This window comes from Triturus cristatus, chromosome 8, assembly GCF_964204655.1.
Source record: "Triturus cristatus chromosome 8, aTriCri1.1, whole genome shotgun sequence".
Classification (NCBI taxonomy): domain Eukaryota; kingdom Metazoa; phylum Chordata; class Amphibia; order Caudata; family Salamandridae; genus Triturus; species Triturus cristatus.
The window spans coordinates 1,111,367,886-1,111,386,309 of NC_140591.1; the positions used below are offsets into that span (position 1 = coordinate 1,111,367,886).

The following is an 18,424-nucleotide window of genomic DNA, read 5'->3' on the forward strand; positions in this document are numbered from 1 at the left end:
ACTAAATAGGACTGTTGAGCAGGTTGCTAAGCGAAACAACTTTGAAAATGGAAATAGTGTAATACTGTTACATATAGAACTCCATAAAATGTTTCAAAAATCATTGTTTTGTATTTATCATTTTGACTTTTTTCAAGTGGTCTTTTTAAATAACCACATTCTCTCATTTGTAGACGGTGGCATTGTGGGATCTCCGAAATTTGAAATTGAAACTTCATTCCTTTGAGTCACACAAGGATGAGATCTTTCAGGTGAGCTAAACAAACTATTCTGTTTTGGTAAGCTGTTTTTAATACAATTTCTTTTTGTGAACATTTGCATTGGTGTCCTATACATTGTATATGAATCTAAACAAACCCTAGCACCAGTGAATACCAAAGACACCCTAAAAACTACATTCACATACTGGGAAACCTACAACAGTAAACATAGCTTGTCTACAGTAAACATCTGGTGCCTTTCCTTCTGGAGTATTAGCCATGTCGTTCATAGTTATTTGTGTAAAGCTGCGTGAATTCAATATGTAATTTGGTTTTGCATGATCAGTAGCATCAGTGAGCACATGTCTAGGCGGAACACATCGGAATGAATATGCACTTTCCCTGCCCTGTGCCTACATCATCCTGTGCCTTACTGCTATAGATGGCAGCCATGTTGTGGGTATTGCCCTGAGGGTGTATATACATCTGCTCTGATTCCTTTCCCACACATAACCAACTGGGAGTTTGGTATTGGTGAATGAAGTGATAAGTTGCTGTGATTGCGTTTTAAGCATCTTTGCGATTATTTAGGGCGTCAATTGAAGGGTGAAATTTTAAAGCATTTACCTGAGGCGAAGTTTCTGCAATCCAGGGTACACTGGAGACTATGTAGGCATTGTATTTTAAAGTGCTCCTAGTCAAATAATTATCGGAATTAAAATAGTTACTACGTTCTGTATATCCTTGTTAAATGTTTGCACAGCTGTTGCTCTATCATAGACCTGGATTTCTTAAACCCTGAAAATTTTGAATTATGCGTTGCCTTTGCCACTTAAAGCTATTTGTTCCAGTTGGCTGTAAGAGCAGGGCAATGCTCTTGCTTATTCACATTTTTATGTGCACTCAAATTTCTATGAATTTGTATTTTTTGATAACCGTGAAATATGCATCTGCAGCTGGTTTTTCTATCGCAATTAAATTGCAAGTGTATTTTGAAGAAACACAGGTCTTTGGTAACCGTTTTGTTTGAGTTTTTTCAACATTAGAATGGATTCTGTCTTGGCTTATTATTTTCTAGACCGTTTGAAGTTTTCCTCTGCAAACACATGGTCGCTCACTGCGCTGGTCATCTACTGGATCTGGTGTTAGACCACATTGTAAACCCCAAATTCTCTTTTGTGATCTGGCCAGGCCTTAATTACGTTTTAGATTGCCCTGCTTTTTAGGCAATCTGGTTTGTCAGATGTTCCACTTCAGAGCATTTTATAAGCAAGTAAGGAATTTAAAAACTATTGCCGAGGATGAAGTTATGTACATAACCTATTTGCAAGAATGGTAATCCCTTAGACGTAAGGCATAAGAAACAAAATGGAAATATTTTTACAGGTTGGCACCTGAAAATATGCCCCGATAATATCATGGAAACATCTGTGCTGTTCTGCACAGCTTGGCAACTTTAAAGTATTACAGGAACAACCTTGAGCACAAAATGCATAGAACCAGATTGGAATCTCACATTAATCCTTAGAGTCGATTTTTATTACGAAAGCAATTTGTGCAGCTAAAAACATTGATCAGATCTGCATTACTCCAGCTTTGTTTATATAATTTAAATAATTGAGATCAAAAGCTGTGAATTTGTGAGCGAGTTCACATCGCAAAAGCATTTTCCACATTTTTGTTTTTTAGCTGAAATTCTGATTTTGAAAATCTGAGAGTGAATGGATAATATAACTCCTATAATTTCCTTTCCCTTAAACTCTAGCTTCTAATCTTGATTTCATTTCAGCTATGGATGCCAGGCCTCTGACCGTATGCCTCTATTGCTGATACTATGACTAATGCCTTTGTTGCACAGCACATTGAGGATGACCTTTCTTACCTACTGTATAACTCTCTGCAGAGGAGCATGTATGGTGGTATTTTGTAATCCTTGATTGTATGAAACCAGATTTGGGTCTACATTTCTCTTCTAGTATATTACAGGCCAATTCCTGTGTTGCTGTCCCGTTTGAAGGTAACACTGTGGTGGTCTCACAGCTGCAGAATTGGTTTAGGCAGAGTCTTTGCTTTCTGATTGCTAGTCTTTTTGCAGACTGTGTTTAGAGTTCTCGGTGTTAGGGAGCAGATGTTGTAGTGCTAGGGATTATGCTGCGAACCAACACATAGCTCTGACGGAGGCTTTTAATATAGTTGACCATGAGCGGCTCCTCACTTGTCTGGAACGTATGCCATTAGACTTGATTTGTTCTTTTCTCGACAATCGCCATTAACAAACTTTCTTAGAACATTCCATGCTCAGTGTCTTTTGGGATGTGGTGTACCCCAAATGTTTAGCAGTATCACCACTCCTAACTTCTACATGGTCCCCTGGCTCCCAACAAAGCAGCCCATAGGCTTCAGTGTCAACCGTATGCTAATACCCAGGTCATAATGAACGTTTGTAAATGAGCTAGTAATTCCAAACAAATGTGCCCACTCGTTTGTCTACTCATTTGCTTCTCAATGCTACAAAGTTTTTGTCACGGTTTCCCTTGCCTGGTCCTCAACCTTGTATTGGACGTCTGTGTCCAATGAGCTTGTGTCAACAGAGTGAAACAAAGGGTTGTCTTTAAAGCTGACTGGTCTTTTGGCTTGATGGTAACCACAGATGCAAAGACTGTGCATTTTCATCAGTTTAATATTTTCTACATGTCACTACTGTTTGGTATAGTCCATAAAACAAACCTTGTTCAAACAATGCTGTTTCCCTTACTTCTTGATTGTTCAGACCAAATTGGTTAGGGAATTGCACCAGTTCAAAATATAACACTGTGTGTGTAACCTTAGGTTTTTTAAATATGGTTCTCTATCTATACAAAGGAAAGCACTAGGTTGACTGAGTCCAGGAACAGTTCAAGTTGAGTTTCAACCAATATTAAAGATAGTTCATGAGTAGACCACAGATACCGGGTTCATCAACCTGCCTCCATAAATCTTAAATAGTTAAAATCGACCTGAAATTGTGTTTCTAGGTGGTTCTATAAGAAGTTTGGAGATGAACAGAGTGGTTCCTAGATAGCCACATTATTTAATATCTTGCAGTCTGCCATAGTCTCGATAGGTTCAGGCAATTTTATTGAGCCTTGAAGACCTTCAAATGTGTGGTGACAATGATTTAGTTCATGTGCTTAATTTATTTGCAAATTGGGTCTTGTAACAGTAGTTTTATTGTATTTTTAGATTTGTTTTAGGATGTACAGAACATTGAAGCTGGGTTGATTGATGGCATTGATTGTGCTTTATAGATTGACTGGGGCTCCTATCTATGCGTTTGAAGTCCAACATTAGTGCTTTATATAGTGTTATAGGTTTGCCAGAAGTCCTCCATCTTAGCATACTCTATCATTTTCCCTTTTGATTTGTTTAGTCAGGCAAGGTCTCCCATGAATTTCTAGCTGTTTCTTACCGCTTTTGATACAGTATGAAGTGCATATCCTCTATATTAAGCTTTCCCCTGATATCTGCAAAGGTTAGGGCCTTTCAGTTCAGAAACTGGTCACAAATCTAGATATTTCTACTCCATTAGAAAGTCTGTAGAGGTCTCCTGAGCTAGAGGTGTCCAACATCGCCCTAGCTCCTCAAAACATACCATTCCACATCTTGCTGAATGAACAGGTTTACAGAGTCTGACACCACTTTCCTCTCTTACAATAGTTTCAGGAACTCTTTACTCTTGCAACCAACCCAAACTAGTTTATTTAGTAGGCTGTCAAGTCCTGAAAAAATCCCTGGGTTGTTGCTAATGCAGCTTTAAAATACATTGAGACAGCTGGGTAGCAGAACTATTTTCAATTGAACTATATGGCTTGTCTATTTGGGGACAGGGCAGTAAAAAAGACAGCAAAGCTCACCATCACAACATAACTTGCTCAATATTCACGTTGCTGGACCTCGTCCACTGTGACACATCCGAGTCCTTCTGCCGACTGTGGCAAAACCCTGCAGTTGATCGGCTCTCGTAGTCTGCAGCACCCTGACGGAAGACAGCACCAACTTATTCCAGTTTATCTTTAAGGCCTGGCACGGAGCCAGAATTGTCCGTCATAACCTTTGGATTTTCACCTGTGGTCTCGGGAACTTTTAGGTAAATGTTGTCAGACTAAAGTGCCACAACATGTTCAAAATTACCCACCTTCAGGTCAAAGGAAAGGACTTATCTATGTCTTATTTATGCCTCTCTGCTTCGCATTCTGGTTTTACAAGAGAAACCTTTTAACCTTGGCCAGTGGTTTTGTATACACTAGTGGAACCCAGAAGGACAATCTATGGCTAGGTTTAATATCTTAGAACTACAAAGATAAACACCTATCATACCTTGTTGAATTCCCTTCCTGCAACTTTTTTTTGGTTTAAATTTCACATTTTCCATGTAGTACACATCCGTTCAGATATTACAGAACTGTGCAGGGGCTTTTGGCCTCTTTCTAGTGTACTTATGTGCTTTTACAGCAATAGGCAGTCTGAGCGGTTGTACATATCGCTATTTGTCCATAAAAACAAAATTTTGTTTTCTCTTTCGGTAACAGCTTACAACAAAACATAACTGCGAACAGGGTAGATAACACATTTCTAAATTCCCTTACTGCATCTAATGCTACTCTGCACTCCGCCATGCTCTCATCAGATTCTTAACGGTGTCACAGAAAGGTGTGACTACTTTAATTTTGGCTATACCAGCGACACAACTCCCTGTAATCTTCACCATTGCGGAATATTTGTTTATATTCTGTCTGGCGGTGATACTATAAGCTCTTTGCTCAAGTGGATTGTTTTATGGTTTATGCACCATTACCTCTCTAACCTCCTCAATTGCGGCTGATGTAGTTGTCTATTCAATCACCTTGAAACCTACACCGAGGCGCTGACTAGTGTTTGGTAAAACTCTGACATGTCTGTATTACCCGTGGTTGGTCTACTAACCACTCCATTATTTCAGGGTTGTTCAAACTATCTGTGAAGGGGGCTAAAATTCAGCATTTCCCTCGCTGTAACATTACTTATTATTTAACAAATGTACCTTAATCGGGCACTGGTGGCGCTCATCCCTGTAAAATGGATGGACTCCCTCGAAGTGATATGGTAATATTGGTTAGAGAGGAATTTTCTACTTCCCGGTTAGCACACAAAAAAGAAACATGCTTTCAAACTTTGAAGAGAAGCTCTTAGACCTCCTAATGTTTAAAATTATTTGCCGTTTCGTTATAATTGATTGTAATGCAGTTGAGGGTACGTGGAGCCACCACCTACCTCTGGGCAGCCTTTTTTCAGTGACATGGGCCCTAATCAGAAGTTAGGCAGAATTCCATGTGGTGATTCTCAGCGGCTGGAGTTGCCATAACTGGCCAGAATTCATGTGGAATTTTGCCTAATACGATCCCTGAAACTCATGGGAAGGGGCAATAAATGCAAATACTGAATTACTGTGTGAGATTCTGCACAGTATTGGTTATTCTGATGGATTGAACACCCACGGATACAGCACACATTCTTCCAGTGTACCTAGATTCTGGTTAACCTCTGCTCTTATTACATTGGTGGTTTAGCGTTGGGAGTGGAGGGGGCGGTATTCTACATTAAAGTGCGTGATACTGCATAGTCCAGTTTTGATACTTAGCTGTTCAGTAGCTAGTTATTTTAGTTCATGTGATCCTGCTTCCAGGCAAGCTACACACTGCACTTTCGGCCGCCCCATAGGGCCCAGTCAGCTGACTTCTATAAAAAAGTGTGGCCTGTCTCGGTGTCTAGTCCATTATTTCCCTTCCATGAGGAACAGAATTATAAAGCATTTTAGGGCTCCTCTCCAGTATTTGAGGAACAGTGATAACGTTTTATTAATTCCCTCATTTTACCCTGCCCCTTTCTCCCGCCATAACGTGTCCACAGGCAAACCCCAGGCTTCTCTTGTCAAACAGATTTATCCAGAGGGGACAGTTTCCTTTTTCCCACTTTCTAACCGGATTGAGTAGCGTCGTCTCTAAAGAGGTGACCTCAGGAAAGTGATTAAATGCTAAAACTTAACTTGAAGATTGCAGGAGGGATTGTTCAGAAAATGCACGCAGATTTCAGCTCTCGTACTAATTAGCCTTGAAAAAGGCCTTAGAGAAGTTGGGGATTCACCACACCGGTTACAGGAAAACTTTGATTTTGATTTCTTCACCATGATAGCCACATGTCGAGGATCCTGCATGCAGATGTTGACCAGCAAACATAGTTTTAAAGAATAATTCATTGATACTCCTTCGTATTTTTTATGGCAAGATATGGAATATCAGTGGAGTATAACCCTCCTTTAGACATGTTTTACCAAAGCATCTTTTCTACAAGAAATTGGAATGAGATTTGCTTGCGGTCACAATGGGTGTGCAGGTCACATTGTTGACTTAATTTGCCCAAGGGACTCTCGTGTAAGGCAATTAGTTTAAAATGTAAAAATGATCTACCCGTTTAAGAGTTTCTCTGCCTAACATGAAGGCAGTCTGCTCAGATTGTCTTCTGGTGGTGCATGTACTACAAAAGAGTGCATGTACTTTATCTAGGTTCCTGAAGAAAATGAAGCTTGTAGGTGATGATTTTTAAAATGTACTTTTGGCTCACAGCATAGCCAATAATGTGAGGCCAGTAAACAGGATTGTATGGTTGAGTTCAAGAATTAATGTGACCATGTAATTGGTGCTTGAAATACATCTGAATCTGCACTGCTTGTGGACTACGGTTTGTACAGTCTTAATTTTTTTTTCTTTTCAGGTTCACTGGTCTCCTCACAATGAAACCATTCTTGCTTCAAGTGGAACAGACCGAAGGCTTAATGTGTGGGATTTGAGGTAAGTACTGTTTAGCCCTCGTTGGGTTAATGATAATAAGCAAGCACAAATATTTGAAGGGATTCAGTTTAGAACTTTAAAGGCAGTTTGGGTGAATGATTTTGAATTGATCACATGTAGATTGATTTATGAAAATATTTTATTTGAGCCAGGACATTGGAGAAGTGTACAGCAATTGATTTTCTTGGCTTTGTTTACCAACCTCCATCTTAAGTGTGTCTATGTTCAAAATGGCATCTCTGTGTCAAATGAAATATAACACAGTTGGTGGTTGCTGTTTGTGTGGAGTTGGGTGTCCCTCAAACTTGTCTAATGTTGAATGAGCCCTGTACCAACTGTGCTGCTAGACAGTGGGTGAAGTGCTGTCTCGCTCTTGTAAGTTATATGCTCATAAGTTTGCTGTTGTTCGGACAAAAGTGACATCAACTCTTATATCTTAATCCAAGGGTTATTGCTCAACCAATGATTGAGACTGGTTACTGAATCTTAGACCTGTAGAGTCCTAAAGGAAGGGGAAAGAAAACTATGCAAAGTTGTGCAGGCTGATTTTTTTAACACTACAATCCCTAACTGTATACATACAAACAGTCGAAACCGGCCTTCCCTGACTGCAGAATCGTTTGACACAGAATGTAATGACCACGTCTTCTTTTACAGTAAAATTGGAGAAGAGCAGTCCTCTGAAGATGCTGAAGATGGACCACCTGAACTTTTGGTATGCCAGTTGCTTCAAATCTTTAAGCTACATGGTGCTTCTGTATTATAATTGCACTTTGGTTAGAATCTTAATATAATGGGTGTGATTTCTGTCAGATCATCTCGACTGTTATAAAAAAGAATAAGGGGGCAAGTATGTGACTCCCTTGGCTGAAGTATTAGGTCTTTGGCTTCTCCACACCAATCCTAACCTCTCTGCCGCTTTGAAGAGATTGGCACACTTTGTTTGCATATCTGTCCAGTCATGGAAAGTGTCAAAGAAATTAGATTGTTCTCTTCCCAGGAAAGCATTTCAGACTGTCTTGCAGATGCTAGAACTCCAGTGATGCATATGGTGTATAAATGTTTCTGCACCCTCGCATGTGTAAAATACTCAGTATGTATTTATGAAGTATGGTTCATTTTAAAGATGAAAACTAGCTTCTAAATTGTACTGTACTACTTGATTATGAATATAATTCCATACAAATACCACACTTATGGATCTTGCTAATGTATGATAATGCTTTATCCAAGTCATTTATTGGCTCTTGGTGTTAATTTTTGCTTTGACTCTTAGTATAATTTGCGGCCCTTGTGCTTGTCTTGCACAATGAGTATATTTCTGCCTATTTCGAAGGCAGTGTATTTCCAGTGATAAAAGGCTCTCCGAGCCACAGCCAGTGATATTAGCCTTCTGTTGCTCATGTGCTCTTATTTAAGAGCTATTTACAGTAATTACATTATTAGCCTGGCTTGTCGTGCTACTCTTTCCTTTGAGTAATGGGCTATTATAATTTTTTATTTCTAGTGTAGTTTTCGCTTGTGGTAGATCAAGTGTAGATTGGTTTAAGTGCTCGGTGGATGTAGGTCAGGTACTGTTCATTTCTCGAGTCCTCGTTCAGTGCAGGTTCCTCGCTTGTATGCTTGCCGCCTTTCTTTTTATAAAGAAAAAGAAACTTGTTATTTACCGAAGGACCTCAAAACCTAGATTGAGTTCTAAGCAGCATAGAGAATAGCAACTGAACATCTTAAATTGCATCAAGCCTATTTGCCATGTGTAGGTTCCTGATTAAATTTGTTGTTGTTTTGACAGTTTATCCATGGAGGACACACTGCAAAGATTTCAGATTTCAGTTGGAATCCCAATGAACCATGGGTGATTTGCTCTGTATCCGAAGACAACATCATGCAGATCTGGCAGATGGTATACACGTGTGTGTGTGTGTATATATGTGTGTGTGTGTGTGTGTGTGTATGTATGTACTTTAAATGTTCTTACCCAGGGAGCCTTTTCTCTTGCTGCTTGAAGCTATGTAACATTTTGTTAGTGCTGCATTCATCAGATGCTAAAGACCTAGCATTGCCTAGAAATTAACCTTTCCTTCCATCACTTCGAAAGCTTGTTGGAACATCTGGACACTTTTTGCTTGTCAACTGATGAAATGATGTACAGAGACGGATCATCTCACTGAGGATGCCACTTTCGCAAGAGTTTGACAAGTGTATCTTAAATTATTAACTAAGGCTGTTTGCTTTCTTTGTGTTCCTTCAGTTCACCCAGCGACATCCTCTACCAAAGTGGGTAACTTATCAACCAGAGAATACGCTTTTACATTTCACTCTGCTCCGACCTAACCTCCATGTAGTTCCTTTTTACTGCTCTTCGAAGATTATCTATCTTGTACTTTACATGTTTCTGGTTTAAGCATGTACTTGCTTTGTCCTTCTTTCAGTCTTTTTGGGACTACTCTACCTTTTCTGGCCCTCTTACACATCTGACTAATCCTGTCCCTGAGGGAAAGACCTTTTAATGATTGAACACTTTCCATTCAATAACTTTCTGCCACTGACCTTTGTATATAGTTTCATTGCTTGCGAAGTCTAATGTTCAATCACTCTTGCTACAGAGGAGATCATATTCCTGGATGTGTCATGCTAATGCTTGGATGAGTAGCACCTAGTCTTTGGTAGCAGTTCTGGAACAAGACCTGTGTGCTTTATTTTAGGAGACTAACAGAGGTGCTGTCCAAGCAGAACTTGAAGTCCGGTGCCTAAGCTGCCTTCTAAAAAAAAAAAAAAAAAGCCTGCCTACATACAGCTCAAGGCACACACGACCAGGGAAATGCATCTTCGATATTTATACATGGTCTCTGCAAACCGCAAAGGTGGTCTGTCACCGGAGTATGCTGACAAAGCACTGGCAGTTGAGGCTTACTCCAAGACAGTCGGCTACTTTCTAGTGCCTATGCCTGGTACCAGCCACCTGCTGTGGTAATTTTGTGAGCGAGGGATATAGAACAATCATTTTGTTTGTATTCTGTGGAAATTTGCTGCTTTTAGAATTAAGATAATGTATTTGATTCCAAATTTCGTGTAAGATGGTCAACTTCTCAATTGTCACTTCTGAGCCATTTCTGAAAATGTCAGCATCTTTTGCTGCGTCTAATCTGGGTTTCCAGTATCTAACTGATCTTATTGTAGTGAACTCAATAAGAACTTCAACTAGCTACTAGCTCCCCCTTACTATTTTGGGATAAAGATTCTTTAAAAACTGGTGTGCTCTGTCAGACCAACGTGTAGAGGCTCTAAAACACATAATATGGGGGGTCAACATTAACCCAAGTTTTAGAAGTATCCTGGTTCTTAAAATCTTCCAGGCCAGAATAGCCATTTATTCTCAAACTTTGCACCAGGAACGGCTGACCTAATAGCGTAATATCGTCCATCTAGTTGGACATATTTAACACGGAATATAATGTGATCTAAACCGTTTATCTCTAGCCTAGAACAGTTTTAGACTTTCTTCTTTGATTTAATCAGACGCATAAAATACTATAGTTTGTCCTCCTCTGACGTATACAATTTTATCTAATATATTCTGATTGAACTGAGATTATATATAAAATTAGCCAATATAGTGTGGTGAATGGAGATCATAAAAGTGAGGGGGGGAAATGTGCAGGATGGGCAAAATAGAGATCTGGCAATGTGAAGCACCCTTCCTTTGTTGGTTTATACAAAATATGTAATGCTAGGTGTGGTGATTTAATAGTCTTATGAAAACTGATCAGCCCCTCTATTTTTGTTTCCAAAAAAATTAATTTGCAAAAAGCATGGAAGTGTGGAAAAAACATTGAATAGAGTGAATACTGACATTCGAATTAGTGCAAGTCTACCTATAATTGAGAGGCGGTTCCCCTTTTTTTGTTTTATAAAAATAGGGAATAATTCCTATATTCAAGGTCTATTTTTCATTTAAATTATCACCATTGCAGGTATACATATCCCTAAATAGTGCTTTGGATTTAAGTTAACCAATGATTGGAAGTCTGCGGTTAGTGTCGAATATGCAGCGGCATAGTAAAGTTTTGGTTTTTGGTTTGTTAATCTTATAGGCTACTAGCTCTTGAAATTCCGAACAAAATATATCGAATGTTTTGAACATCTGCCGCAGGTCTTTAGAGAAACATCATGTCCTCTGCATAAAGCTTAATTATTGGATGTTTAAAAATGAATTGGAGCCTTATTTTGTTTTTTCGAACAGCGATTGCTAGGGGCCCTATTCAATAATAAAATAAATAAAAAATAACAATTGGGAGAATGGGCACTTTTGCTGAATGTACTTTAACTGAGTGTGCCTTTGCACACCACCTGGTCAATAGAATTTGGGTTATCTGATGTCCTTAAATTGAAAGAGGGGCAGAATACTATGGATCATACACCCCACCCCCAGTTATGTTCTGGGAGGCGATATCTAGGTGCACCTAAGAATTCTGCCTTTAACATTTACCTAATTAATGCCCCATTCATCCCCTAGTGTAGGCAGATCAGGAAAAGTGTATCTTTACTGCATTAACTTTAGCACTGTAGGAAAGAAACAGGATGTATGTTTGCATAATTTTCATAGAAATATTAGTATAGATGTTGCTTGGGTACAGGTTGAAGACCATGGAAATCTGTTTTTGTTTCATTTTTAGACTATTGGATTTTACTTGGTTTGGCCTTTGTTTTTTGCCAGTGTTTCCGGTTTTAGCCTCTACTTTCTTCCTCCTATTGAATGTTTTGCACATACAAATCAGGCCTTTCATATAGATCTGCCTTCTTGCCTCACCCATGGTCTGCCCTACTCACTGCTCCCAGGCCCACTGGTTGTATCTCCTCATTCTGAAGTTCAGACTTCTTGCTCGGGTGGATTGTGCGGTTTCTCCTCCCATCGGACATCATAAAGGATAGGAAGGTTGGCCAGAGACTGAAATGAGTGATCAGTCATGGTCGTTGCACTTCTTGGTCTATCCTAACTTAGTTTGTGAAAATGGTAGACAAAAGGGAGATCTATACACATATATAAACCCACACATATACACACATCTGAAGGCCAGTGTGAGAAAGTGGCTCTGTATATACTGTTCCCTAATAGGTACAGGGTGTAGAGTCCACAGTCCCCAAGGGTTTGGCAGAGGCTAAAGTTAGATATAACCTTACTCTCTAGTGGTAGCTTGGTCAAGCAGTAAGGCAGTATCGGAGGACAGTGTAAAGCATTTGTTGTACACGCTCAGTCAGCAAATGGTCTCACACACTCAATAACTGAACTCTAGGCCAATGGTTTATATATATAAAAATATATGCTTTTATTTTAGAACCAACACTTGGCATTAAAGATATACTTTCTTAGAATGAGATGCTTTATATAAATACTTTTGCAATATGCAATTGACTTTCGAAAACAGTTACAAGTGGTTGCAATAGGCAACACTATTTTAAACACAACAATGCATTCAGCTCAATGGAAATTTCAAGTTATTTGCAACAGATTACTTTTAGGATTACTTTTGGAATTCCAGGACTGGATCCTAGATTCAGTCCTGGGTCAGTACTTGAAATCAAGTGATGAAAGTCAACTTAATTACTGTGATTTTTAAACAATATTTAGCTATTTTAAAAGTTGACACTTAGAAAATATTTCAGAGAAAACAGTCAATGATTCCCTATGGAAGAAAATTCAAGTTGCAGGTACAGTATGTTCTCGTTACTTTTGTAATCCAGTACTGGGTACCTAGACTCAGTACTGGGACCTTTATCCAAAACAGGCAAGTAATTACGTTTTCAGATATTATACGATTTTTAAAGAATATTTAAAGATTGCAGAAATTGACACTTAGAAGAAATTTCACAAAAAAACAGTCAATGGTTTCCTATGGGAGAAAAGTGGGTTACTGGTAAGTACAGTTGTAAGTATTTTTCAGAGTCAGTGCTGCGCACCAAGATCCAGCACTCGGAGCTCACCTAAGAGCAGGTGAGTGTTTTCGTTACTCGATTGATTTTTGGTGAATATTTAAAGATTTATAAAGTACACACTTAGAAGAAATTTCAGGAAAAAGCCTGTCAATGTTACCCTATGAAGAAAATAGAGTTATCGGTTTAAAGGCAAGTACTCGACTGGCAGAGTTGAGGTTCTGGGCATAGTCTCAGGGGTCCCCCAGGGTCAGGTAGGTACAGTTGGTTAACCCTCAGCGACTCAAGGGCGGCCGGTTGCAGAGAGAGTTAGGCCCAATGTTATCCTATGAGGGATAGGGGGGGGCCTTGGTTGGTGGCTGCTGACTAGCAAGCCACGCGGCTGTTGGAGCTGGGCTCCTGGTCACTTAGGGCAAGTGGGGAAGTAGGTATGTGGAGGTTGCACTGCCAGGGCCACTCGGGCGGCTGGGTGCTTTTGAGCCCTCGGGCGCTTAATTGATTTCAATGGGAAATCTCCGGTTTAGAAAGACTGCAAGCTCGTGGACGAGGATTCTTCAGGTGCCACCACCACTTCGAGAGGTAAGTTGGGTAGTTGGAGGATAGGTAGGTACCCCGGGATTGGGCGCAGGGGGCCGCGGGGCGCCGCGTGCAGGGGTGCCTTTGGGTGTCGGGAAATCTTACCCTCTGTTGATCGCGGTAGGGGGGGGCACCTTGTTCTGAGGCTGCAGGCTTCTTCAGGAGTGTCGAGGGAGGTCCTTGGGTGCCGGACTCGGGGTCACAGTCGCCGTGGGGTCGTCCTCGTGGTCTTTGTTCACTCCGGCACTGGCCAGGCTTGGCTGGTGCAGTGTGTGCTGGGTTTGTGGTTCTGGGCTGCTGCCAGGGATTAAAAGTAGGTTTTGAGTAGAGCCTCTACTCATGGGAGTCCCAGGGGCTTAGAGCCAAAAGGTAGCCAGGTCCTCCAGGGTTTGTGAGGTTGCTGGCCACAAGAGATGCCGGGTTGGAGCAGGTTTGAGGGTCGATAGGCCGGTAGGGCTGGGGCCAAAGCAGTTGGTGTCTTCCTCTTCTTAGCAGCTGCAGGGCAGGTCTTCTTTCTTCTTGCTCTTCTTTGTATTTTGGAATCTGGGGAAGGAAGGTTATGGGTGCCCCCGAATACTAGATTTAGGGGCGTTACAGGTAGGTGAAGGGCAGGGACCAATGGGCCCCTGTCCTGGGGTGGGTACACCCCCTATCCTGCCTCTTTCCTGTGGGAGAGGGGCAGTAGCCTAGTCCTGATAGGGTAGGGCTTCCCATCTTCAAGATGGCGAGAGCCCGGAGATGTGCTTCACCTCGCCTCCCCCACCTGAGGGGTGGGGTTGGCAGGCTGGCACATCCCCACTTCTTATTTGGGGTTTCCGGCCAAGCTTCCCGCCAGAGTGGGGGTTTGCAGTGGCCTGGGGAAGCTCAGAGGCGGCATGCCTTTGAAGCTTCCCCCTGCCCATCCCGGGGGATGAGATTTAGCACCTCGCCCAGGATGTGCATTGTTGCAGGCCCAGGAGAGCAGGGGCTCTCCCACCCAGGGGTCCAGCAACATGTCTGCTGTGTGGCAGCCTCAGAGCAGACGTGGATTGAAGGTTAGGTTCGTGTATGACGATCTCTCAGCACCATGTACTCTTAAATGGCAGCACTGTACTTACAGTGCCCAGGAATGGACCTGGGTACTGTAGGGGCACAGGGCTCCTGTGCCCACACCATTGGCATAAGGCACCCAGCTAGAGGGGTGGCTGATATACCCTGGCAGTGTAGGTGATGGGCATGACACACAGGGATGTGTGCCATGTCGACTTTGTTTTGTCTTGCACCCAGACTGCAAAGGCAGTGTGTGTGTAAGGGTACAGGGCCTCGAAGGGTGGCACAATGAGTACTGCAGCCCTTAGAGGCCTTCCCTGGTCACAAGGCCCTGGGTACCTAGGGTACCATTTACCAGGGGCTGATATGTGGCCAGGGTTTGCCAATTTGGGTTTTGTGTGCTTTAGGGAAGGAACATAGGCCCTGGGCACCTGATTGGCAGGAGTCCAGGGCACACTCGGTCAAAGTACATTCAGCAATTCAGCAAAAAGTGGGGGCATACCATGCAAGAAAGATGGCACTTTCTCACAGCCAGTAGGCAAGAACAGGTATGATTTGGTAGCACTTGGATGTGTCCCTGCTGCTCAACCTCACATCTTTAGGAGGCAACCCCTTGCTACCTCACCCACAAACCTGAACATTGGGAGGTTGGTGAGGGCAAGTGAAAACTGGGATCAGTGACTAGTTCAACATGTTGATCAGGTGACCTGGAAATATGCATCAAGTTGCTTCTGGAGTTATTCTTGAGCTTCACATGCTGTACATGAAAGCACATGGAAACCTCACACTAACTCCAAAGACTGCAAACCTTGGCCAAGCCATTTTTTAAGTTCTGACTAAAACATTTAAAAGCTTGCACTGTTAAAAAGCAATCTAACTATTTTTTTCCAGAGTGATTTTAAAAAAAACAACAACAATTTTTAGACCATTTAATGGGATGATTCAACATACTTTTGAGATGTAAAATGGTACCTCATGCATTCCAATCCAAGTGCTATTTAGTGAGCAGAATGAGGCATCAAACAGCGAAAGCATGACACGAGATACTCTGGGCAGATTCAAAGCCCGCTCTATTTGAAGAAATTCATGACAATAGTTGTTGCCTACACTCCGGGCAAGCAGACTTAAACTGGAAGGGAGCATGCATGGCCTTTATTCACAGAAAATTTCCACGACTGTCTTTATTAGGACTTGAATATAAATAAAACGGTGGTTGCTATTTTGTTTAAAAATTTAGGATTGGTTTTTAAGTTATTGATACCCAATTAACTTAAAACTAAATTTTAGGGTCCACCACTCCACCTTTCCTTTACCAATGTGAAGCAGGGCACTTTAAGGCAAATCATACGTGGAAACTGTCAGTAGATTCTTATTTTCTTAGTAACTTCAGTACAATGAAACCATTTTCCTCTAATTTGCTGGACTCATGGTGCTTTTTTAATTTTAAATGAATTATTACTGTTGAGTTGCATACGTGTTAAAGTAAACCATTTCTGCTGAACAGCATTTAATGTCTGGTCTCATCACTAGAAAGATGCTTAAAGTAGCTAACTTAATGCATATATTTATTTTTCTTCTAGGCTGAAAACATATACAACGATGAAGAACCTGACATAGCACCATCAGAACTAGAAGCTCAAGGCTAAAGATTTTTTTCTTCTGTTTGTTTCCCGTTAACTATCCGCCAGCTATCTGCCAGAAGGAGTGCTGGCTGTTGTGAAGTGGGTTACTGTTCACTTAAGTTATACATTTTTGCATACATTCACAACTTTTTTCTTGAGTGTATAGCTTTTCAGATGCTTGATTTGTCAAGCACTTACACAGCTTGTGTAGATGTTGGTACAAAAGGGATGGCGTACGCTGTTCCTACCTATCTTAACCCAATCCTTAATGGTCTGGTATTTTCAGCACTTTGAAGTGAGCTATTTCATATTGTACAGATTTAAGCTGTTTTGGGGAGGGAAGAAATGCAGCTGAGCATTGTGTATTGAATAATTTTGCAATATTTGTAAGAATTGCTCATTTTAATTTCTGCGTCAGTGCTTAAACCCATCTTTCCTCCCCACGTTACCTTAAATGGTGTATTACTTTTTTCAAAACACTTGCCAATAGGCTTTGCATAAATAAATCGCTTTTGGAATAACCTGTTTAGTGACTTATTGTGGAAATGGCTGAGGGCAAATTTCAATCACTTTGTACAACTAATGTTAGTGTAATTTAGCGCTGCAATTACCCTTATCCAGTTTCTTGCTTGATACCACCAGATGAATGTTCTTTCAGTGGCACCTAATGTTAAGGAACAGTCCAGTAACCAGAAACAGTCTTTGTTGGGGGAGGGGGCGGGGGGGGGGGGGGGGCGGAGTGTGATTTTTCTTTTTCTCATTCTCTCCCCCTTCAACCTCTCTGCTCTCGAGATATATCGGAATTTGTCTCACTGCAGCCCCCGCCCAGGCAGTAGCAGTGGGCACTCAAACATGAGCTCTGATTGAACACAAGGTTCACTCTTTCCTGGATTCCAGAACAAAGAAAGGGGAGTTTGTGCTTTTTCCTGCATGTACCATGGATTAAAACTTTAACGTGCAAGCTATATTGGAGTGCGCTTTTTCTTTGTTCCGGAAGCCAGGATAGAGTGAACCGTGTAGATGTATTTATATGTGTGTGGATGGCTATATACACAAACACATGAATATATTTGTTTGTCTACACCAATGTTTTTTTTACATGTTTTGCTAATAATGTTGGCGTCGCATGAATTGCCATACAACTTTCTCAAACATCGCCATGTTTGAGTTCTCCACAGCAAGGTTTGTGCAGTTCCATCAAGTGGAAGCAAAAGGAGTGGGGCGAGTTCTAAAAGTGACTTTTCCCATTTTTTTTTTTTTTTTTTACTTTTTATAATTTTCTTTTCTTCTCGATGCAGCAGGAAAAGATTAATGAAAGAAATTACTACCATTTAAATACTAGAGTAAAACTTTACTCGTGGAAGCAGTTTTAATAAATTGAGGTTTAAAAAGTTCCTGTTGCACAGTGTGAATTAGTCGCATGCTTGGGCACTGGGCCTAGTCGTACTGCTAACCCCCGCTGCACATTACCAAAGAAATTATTAATGCCTCTGGATGATGTCATTGGCTATGTTTAGCCTCGTGTGATGTCCTGGTGACTGCACTTTAACTGCGGTTAACTTTCATATGTATTTGTACGTATTGTGGAATACGTGTAGTAATTTTGTGAAGTAATTCACTTATCTACCTTGGTACCCTGCTACATTGTTTGGGTGTGTGGTTGAAAGTGTTATCTTTGCTTAGAGCATCTTTGGGAAATGTTTGTGTTGTGTGTGAGTGCTTGGTGTTGAGATGGATAAGGAAGTATGACAAATAAGCACATTTTTAGGTATGCCCTTTGATACCACTTTAGCTGTCTCATAAGACTATTATTTTTCAAAACGTTCATACATAAAATACATACTTGGAGGGACTTTTGGTCTGCGGGCTCTATCCACTGGTCTGTTAAATTGTCACTGGTGCTTTTCTTGTCCCAACCACCACAAACCTCATGGGCCTATGGGCCTGTCCTCTTCCCCCCCCCCTCCTGGTCTTCCTTAAATTTGAGTGATTACAAAGCCTGTGCACATTGTGCACATACATGGGTCTAAGTGTGCTTTTTATTTTTATATTAACTGCTTTTTCTGCCTGCACTTCAGATAAAGATTTAATTTTTAAAAAGTTAGAACTTTGGAATATTTTAGCTGCCTGCAATTTGAATGCTTTATTAGGTGGTAATTTGTTCTCTAGTGTTAGTTTGTTTTCCTTTTTAGGTCGGCCCTGG

General features: G+C 41.0%; 1 protein-coding gene across 4 annotated transcripts in view; it reads left to right on the forward strand.

The window, feature by feature from the left end:
* The window catches only part of RBBP7 (RB binding protein 7, chromatin remodeling factor), an 81,084-nt gene extending 64,342 nt beyond the window's left edge, over positions 1 to 16,742 (forward strand). For all 4 annotated transcript variants that reach the window (XM_085622675.1, XM_085622674.1, XM_085622673.1 and 1 more), the window contains 5 exons: positions 174 to 251; positions 6,987 to 7,063; positions 7,721 to 7,778; positions 8,856 to 8,966; positions 16,180 to 16,742. In XM_085622675.1, the coding sequence (XP_085478801.1) occupies positions 174 to 251; positions 6,987 to 7,063; positions 7,721 to 7,778; positions 8,856 to 8,966; positions 16,180 to 16,245 (390 nt within the window). In that variant the 3' untranslated portion in view covers positions 16,246 to 16,742. The remainder of the gene's footprint in view (positions 1 to 173; positions 252 to 6,986; positions 7,064 to 7,720; positions 7,779 to 8,855; positions 8,967 to 16,179) is intronic.
* The last annotated feature ends 1,682 nt before the right edge of the window (positions 16,743 to 18,424 follow it).